A 7,500-nucleotide genomic window follows, 5' to 3' on the forward strand; every position below is an offset into this window, starting at 1 on the left:
ATTCTACCTTACACCTCCCTATACTGAATCAGTTATATCTACAATTATTTCCACTACTTCCTAATACCCACTTGTATTAGCTAACACTGCATTATATTATACTTCGATATAACTACTAATACTGCCATATATTCACAAATACTGCCTTATATTTACAAGCAATGCCTTATACTGACAAATACTGCCCTATATTCACTCATAAAGGTCAAATTTAATATGGACGGCCCCAAATAAGACAGTTAAATAAGTGACGTAGTTATGGCCACATGTCTTAATTTAAAGGCGAATACGCTGTACATCTTTATTCACGGCGCTGCATTCATAGTTTTATCTCGAATTTCCAGGCAAGAGAAAGCCGCCTAAGAAATTAAACTAAGGAAAATTACCATTGGACACGAAAATGCTGCTGCTACCACTGTATTAGCTATCACTACTATTAATGATGATGATGATAGTAATACCACCACCACCATAGCTACTACTACTACTACTACTACAACTACCACTACATGATTGGCTTAAATTCTGAATTACAGGTAAGATGGATTGTAGTAGTGCAAATTTTATTTGTTTATAAAGAATCATGATTTCCCAGCCATTAACAATGAAAAACGGGAAATTTCAATAAAAAAATAAAAATAACGAATTTTAAGATAAAGATTGAATCATAGCAGGTAATTCTAGCAAAGGGTGACTTATAATGATAGTCTTGGTTTCCTAGGCCTTGAAGGAGCGCCGTGAGAAGTAAGACTCGAATAAAACTAAAGCAATTTATATACAAGACTTGGATCATGGCTGGGCTTCCTGTAAATGAATAAATGAGTGGAGGGATTCTCGGGAGCCATCAAATTGATTGCAGGGAGAGAATGAGGGAGTTCAGGGAGCGTGAGCGCAGCAAGGCACGAAAGGAAGGTAAAGGCATCAGACCATCAGCTGTTTTTGAAATAGTGTCATGGCGGTGGTGGTCAATACGAGACTCTGCTAACTCTCACTAATCTCACGGTATTTACCCTTCTCCTCACTCACACAAGCCTCTATTCACCCATAAACCATATATTATACCCAACTAATTTACTAATATATCATACTGGCACATTAAAACATGATATTCCAATCGGTGAAGTGAAATTTTCGCTTATGTTTCCCTTGAAGTGACTCGAGATTTGTGAGAATCTGGATGAGTGTCACGGTGACGTCACAACTGTCTGCCAATGCACGATGATGTCCAAAAATGTCTTCCCATAGAGAAATAACTGGTTTACTCATAAGAGACCAGCTGATACGAGGAAGGAGTGTTGATTTGGGTGACTCAGTGTGGTGGTGGTGTAGCAGTGTGGTGTGTATGGCGTTTTAAAGCCACCACCACCACCGCCACCGCCGCTTCACACAAAGAGATCAAGTTTAGCTGAAAAAAAAGTCTCGTATTTCCTTATAACCCGTACGCTAGTTGGTCATTCATTTCACTTTTCTCCTTTAAATATTTCCTTAGAAGAGACACTATAATCTAACGTAATATTTTGCGTGATATTAAAGAATTTACATGTATCTGTTTATCAAGGATATGCGTTAAAAACTGACTTAGAGAATTATAAAGATTTTGCGGTGCTTATATTTATTATCTCATGCTTTGGTCTTCATACGGATATGAATTCTAAGTAAGGATTTTTTTTTCTATTCACTTACGGCCTGAAAATGTTTAGCGAGTAACGTTCAACAGAAACCAATAGACTGACTAATACATTTCCGTTCGTCTGTTGATGCTCCGGGCAGGCCACAGGGGAGGTTAAGGCTTGCGTGTCCTGCCTCGCACTATTACTCTGCTTTCGTGACAAATCATTAATGCAAATACTTCCCGTTAGCGAGTCACGGAAGGAGAGAATAAATGCATCTATATTTTACGTCATAGTCAACGCTGGCAACTCAGTGCTACACAAGACTCTCTTTCTAAACGGGTTCACTAAATGCGGACGATTATAATCATGATTACTGATTCCACACTCATTTTAACACAATTCCCGCATTTTTTGCAGCATTCTCAATTTTTTTCCATTATTTTTCATGCGTTATAGTAGCGTTTTAACCGCGTAATAAGGGATATGATGTTTGCGGGTGTAAGTGTATGATAACTTTTGGTGTGTTGTGATTGGGTGGCGCTTCGTGACGTCAGAGGACATTGACGTGAACACCCCATTGTTTAGCGTTCATGAACTGAGTCTGTTCTAGGTCCTCCCGGTGGACGGGTCGTGGTGCGGCGGTGTGTGTGGATGAAATTAGTGGAATTCCCAAGCAGTGCCCGATGGAGGCCGGCGGATAAAGGCGAAATAAGTCGAGAAAGTGGAGTAATAAGTGGAAGGGAGTGAGGGAGGAGGTGGCTGAGTGCTTTTGAGTGGAATATCCCGAGGAGCAGGATGGGGGAAGTGGCCATCGCTTTGCTTCCTTCGCTATGATATGTACAACAACGGAGAGGGAGACAGCCAGTAGGAGTGTGGGTGTTGGAGGAGGAGGAGGAGGAGGCGGGGGGGGAGGAGGAGGAGGAGGAGGAGGTGGCGGTTTGATATCTACTGGTATCTACTCTACCATGCCATTGTCCAGAACACGGTCTTTACTTGCAAACATCAACGGTGCATCCCCAGGAGAGGCCACCACCACCACAACTACCACTACCACACCTACCACCACCTCTGACTATCTGGAAGGTGTGAATGTTACCACCACCACCACCACCACTACTACCACCCACTTGCCGCCTCTTAAACAAGCTCTCGCCATGAAGACCACCGGGGCCCCTGCCATCAACCAGCTGTACGAGTTTGACGATAACAACTCCAACTCTGAGCAGAACGGGCAAGGGAACCAGGTGGGGACGCAGGTGAGCAGCGAGTCTAGTTTACCTGTGGTCCGGCCGCCCTCCGCAGACTCCTCCAGCTTGAAGAATGGATCCACCAGGCAGCCCAAAACGTACGTGGCGACCCCAGAGCAGGTTATGAAGTATTATATGAATAAACTTACGCCCTACGAACATAAAGAAATTTTCACCTACCCTCAAATTTACTTCATCGGGGCAAATGCAAAGAAGCGGCCTGGGATAATTGGCTCGGGGAATCAGGCAATTTCCTCCAACTATGGGTATGACGACCACCAGGGCTCCTATGCACATATACCCCATGACCACATTAAATATAGATACGAGGTTTTGAAAATAATAGGTAAGGGAAGCTTTGGGCAGGTGGTGAAGGCTTATGACCACAAGAGCCACCTTCACGTAGCTCTCAAGATAGTGAGGAATGAGAAGCGGTTCCATAGACAGGCGCAGGAGGAGATAAGGATCCTTGAACTGTTAAAGAAGCAGGATAAGGAGAACACCATGAACATTATTCACATGTTTGATCATTTCAATTTTCGCTCCCATACCTGTATCACATTTGAGCTTCTCTCCATTAATCTCTACGAGCTCATTAAGAAGAATAAGTTTATGGGCTTCAGTCTGCAGTTGGTGAGGAAGTTTGCCCACAGTCTGTTGTTGTGTCTCGATGCTCTCTACAAAAACAAGATTATTCACTGTGACATGAAGCCTGAAAATGTTCTTCTCAAGCAGCAAGGAAGGAGCGGCATTAAGGTAAGATACAGGACCGTGTGTGTGTGTGTGTGTGTGTGTGTGTGTGTGTGTGTGTGTGTGTGTGTGTGTGTCAGGAAGGTACGATAAAGAAAGGTGTGTTTTTTGTAGACGATTTGTGTGTGTGTGTGTGTGTGGCATTAAGGTAAGATAAAGAAATATTATGATTGTTGTGTGTGTGTGTGTGTGTGTGTGTCATTAAGATAAAGAAAGAAAGGTGCCGTGCTCTGGTATAGTGTGTGTGTGTGTGTGTGTGTGTGTGTGTGTGTGTGTGTTGGTAATGATTGCTGATTTTATTAATCTTCACATCTTATCTCAATTTAGTTTAGTTAGATTAAGAAAAGATACTAAATTATGTGTATTTATGCGATATGTGTGTTTGTTTTATTTTTTATTATTATTATTATTAACTTAGCTCTTCTTTGTTCTTGATTTTCTTATTGTTTATTTTTTACATTCATCTCGTCTGGTTATTCATTTAGTTCAGAATAACAAAGATAAATACTAAAATATGACTGTTTTAGTTAAATTACTTCTTTGTTGTTGTTTTTTTCTCGTTTTTGGGGGATTTATTTATTTATTCATTTATTTTATTTATTACTATTATTTTTATTTAGGTGAAAATAATATAGATAAACATTAAGGTGTGTTTGTGTTTGTGTAGCTTTTGGATAAATTAGCTTTGTTCTTGTCTTAGTCTTATTGCTGTTTATTTATTTATTTATTTATTTATTGAATTCATTTAGTTAGGTTGTGGTAACTAAGAATGCTTGTGTGTGTGTTTTAGAGAGAAGTAAATCCTTTGTTTTTTTATTTATTTATTTTATTTATTTATTTATTCTGGGTTTGTTTTCAATGGCCATTCATTTAGTCAGGTTTAAGTAACAAAGATACAACTAAGATATATTTGTTTTCGTGTTTATGTAAGTTAGTCCTTTGTTTTTTACTTATTTTATTTTTTTTTATTTTTTTTATTTTTTTTTTGGGGGGGGCATGTTGCTTCCTTTTGTCATTCATTAAGTTAGGTTAAAGTAACAAAGATAGAAATAAGGTTTTTTTTCTGCTTTAGTTCAACTATTTCCTTGTTTATTTATTTATTTATTTATTACTATTCATTTCTTTTTATTTTTGGCTTGTGGTTATCAAGGTAACAGGTGTGTTTGAGTTAAATTAATTCACTGTTCTCTATATTTTGTATTTTTTTTTTGTGAATTTTTATTAGACTATACATTCAATAAGGCTAAGAAATTATTTGGCATCGTTTTGAGTTAGTTCGGTCAAGATAACAAACAAATTTACGAATGTATGTTTGTGTGTTGGTTTAATACTATTCTCTTTGTCATATTTTTGTGTTTTTTTTGGGTGTTTTATTTGGTTATGGGTCTAGTTAGGGTAAGGGTTTGCTTTGGTGGTTTTGGGTTAAGTCAAAGTTGCAAATAAAGAGAGGAGGGAAAGAAAAGGATTGTGTTTGTGTCAGATTAGTTCTCAGTTCTCCATATTTTGTTTCCTGGGTTTGTTTGTTTGTTTGTTTGTTTGTTTCTGGGTCGTTTGGTTAGTTAAGGTAAAGAAATCCTAAGGCTACATTTGTGTGTGTGTGTATGTGTGTGTGTGTGTGTGTGTGTGTGTGAGAGAGAGAGAGAGAGAGAGAGAGAGAGTTTGGTTCTTTGTTTTTTTTTATATTTTTGTTGTTTTTTTTGTTTGTTTTGAGTGTGTCTTTTTAGTTCGTTTCATTAGGTTAAGGTAATAGAACTACTAAGACAATATTTACATGTTTTGGATAAATTAACTCTCTACTTTTCCTTTCTGTTGCTTTCTAGGTTTGTTTTGAGTGAATCATTTAGTTTAGTCAGGTTAAGGTAACAAAACTACTAAGATGATATTTGTCTTTTTGGATAAATCAACTCTGTTCTTCCTTTTTTTGCTTTCTAGATAAGTTAACTGTCTTTTCTTGCCTTTTTTTGTTGCTTTCTAGGTTTGTTTTGAGTGTATCTTTTTGTTAGTTTAGTCAGGTTAAGGTAGGAAGACAATATTCATGTGTTTTTGGATAAATTAACTCTTTTTCCTTTTATTTGCTTTCTAGATAAGTTAACTCTCTGTTCTTGCCTTTTTTGTTGCTTTCGAGGTTTGTTTTTAATGTGTCTTTTAGTTAATTTAGTTAAGTTAAGGTAACATAACTACTTAGATGATATTCATGTGTTTGGCTAAATAACTCTTTGTTCTTCCTCTTTTTCCTGCTTTTTTATATATTTTTTTGAGGTATTTTAGGTCAAGGTAACAAATAAGGGTAACAAACGTGACTACAATACCGAGATACATTTGTGTAATCTAGATAAAGAAATCATATGTATTTTTTTTTGTTTTTGTTTGTTGTTTTATTTTTGTGTTTCTTTGTGTTGGTTATTCATTTAGGCAGTAAGACAACAAAGACAGTGGTAAGATAGGGTTGTTGTGGGCCTTACTGAAGTTAGTCCTTTGTTGTCGTCTGTGTTGTTGTTATTTTTAGCGTTTGGTGTTTGAGGTGTGTACGTGAATTGAGGTGAAGGTGACAGTGAACAAAGATGTGTGTGTGTGTGTGTGTGTGTGTGTGTGTGTGTGCAGTTAGGTTTATATTTGTTCAATTTCTACTTTGGTTTAGTTAGGTTAGGTTTGTTGAGTTAGCTTTTATAATTTGTCTGTTCTTTCTTTGGTTTAGTGAAGTTAGGTTACGTTAGGTATGAGTTAGCTTTTATAATCTCTATCTTTCCTTTCTTTGGTTAGGTATTGTTGAGTTAGCTTTTATAATCTCTCTCTCTTTTCTTTTTTTGTTGTCTTTTCTTTTTTTTTGGTTGGTTAAGTTAGGTTAGGTTTGTTGAGTTAGCTTTATAATCTCTCTATCTTTTCTTTCTTTGGTTTAGTTAAGTTAGGTTAGGTTAGGTATGTTAGTTTTTATAATCTCTCTATCTTTTCTTTCTTTGGTTTAGTTAAGTTAGGTTAGGTTTGTTGAGTTAGCTTTATAATCTCTCTATCTTTTCTTTCTTTGGTTTAGTTAAGTTAGATTAGGTTAGGTATGCTAGCTTTTATAATCTCTATCTTTTCTTTCTTTGGTTTAGTTAAGTTAGATTAGGTTAGGTATGTTAGTTTTTATAATCTCTCTATCTTTTCTTTCTTTGGTTTAGTTTAGTTAGGTTAGGTTTGTTGAGTTAGCTTTATAATCTCTCTTTTCTTTCTTTGGTTTAGTTAAGTTAGATTAGGTTAGGTATGTTAGCTTTTATAATCTCTCTATCTTTTCTTTCTTTGGTTTAGTTAAGTTAGATTAGGTTAGGTTAGGTTAGGTTAGGTATGTTAGTTTTTATAATCTCTCTATCTTTTCTTTCTTTGGTTTAGTTAAGTTAGGTTAGGTTAGGTTAGGTATGTTAGTTTTTATAATCTCTCTATCTTTTCTTTCTTTGGTTTAGTTAAGTTAGGTTAGGTTATGTTAGCTTTTATAATCTCTCTATCTTTTCTTTCTTTGGTTTAGTTTAGTTAGGTTAGGTTTGTTGAGTTAGCTTTATAATCTCTCTTTTCTTTCTTTGGTTTAGTTAAGTTAGGTTAGGTTAGGTATGAGTTAGCTTTATAATCTCTCTTTCTTTTCTTTCTTTGGTTGGCTTAGTTAAGTTAGGTTCATATTATATCCTTTCTTTGTTTAGTTAGGTTAGGTATGTTGAGTTAGCCAATACTTTCTCTGTCTTTTTCTTCCTTTGTTTTAGTTAAGTTAGGTTAGGTTTATGTTTTATTATTATTACTTGTTTGGTTCAGTTAGGTTAGGTTAGGTATGCTGAGTTAGCCAATACTTTCTCTGTCTTTTTTTTGTTTTAGTTAAGTTAGGTTAGGTTTATATTTGTTTTATCATTACTTGTTTGGTTCAGTTA

The 7,500-nt window shown here is 36.1% G+C and overlaps 1 protein-coding gene across 3 annotated transcripts in view; it reads left to right on the forward strand.

The window, feature by feature from the left end:
• Window positions 1-344: 344 nt before the first annotated feature.
• The window catches only part of LOC135094466 (dual specificity tyrosine-phosphorylation-regulated kinase 2-like), a 54,233-nt gene continuing 47,077 nt past the window's right edge, over window positions 345-7,500 (forward strand). The window contains exons 1-3 of one of the 3 annotated variants that reach the window (XM_063994579.1): window positions 345-536; window positions 722-912; window positions 2,634-3,616. In XM_063994579.1, coding sequence (XP_063850649.1) covers window positions 819-912; window positions 2,634-3,616 — 1,077 coding nt within the window. In that variant the 5' untranslated portion in view covers window positions 345-536; window positions 722-818. Of the gene's footprint in view, window positions 537-721; window positions 913-1,303; window positions 3,617-7,500 lie in introns of those variants that run through there. The other 2 variants (XM_063994580.1, XM_063994578.1) reach the window with 2 other exon arrangements.

The sequence above is a fragment of the Scylla paramamosain genome, chromosome 45 (assembly GCF_035594125.1).
Source record: "Scylla paramamosain isolate STU-SP2022 chromosome 45, ASM3559412v1, whole genome shotgun sequence".
NCBI lineage: Eukaryota > Metazoa > Arthropoda > Malacostraca > Decapoda > Portunidae > Scylla > Scylla paramamosain.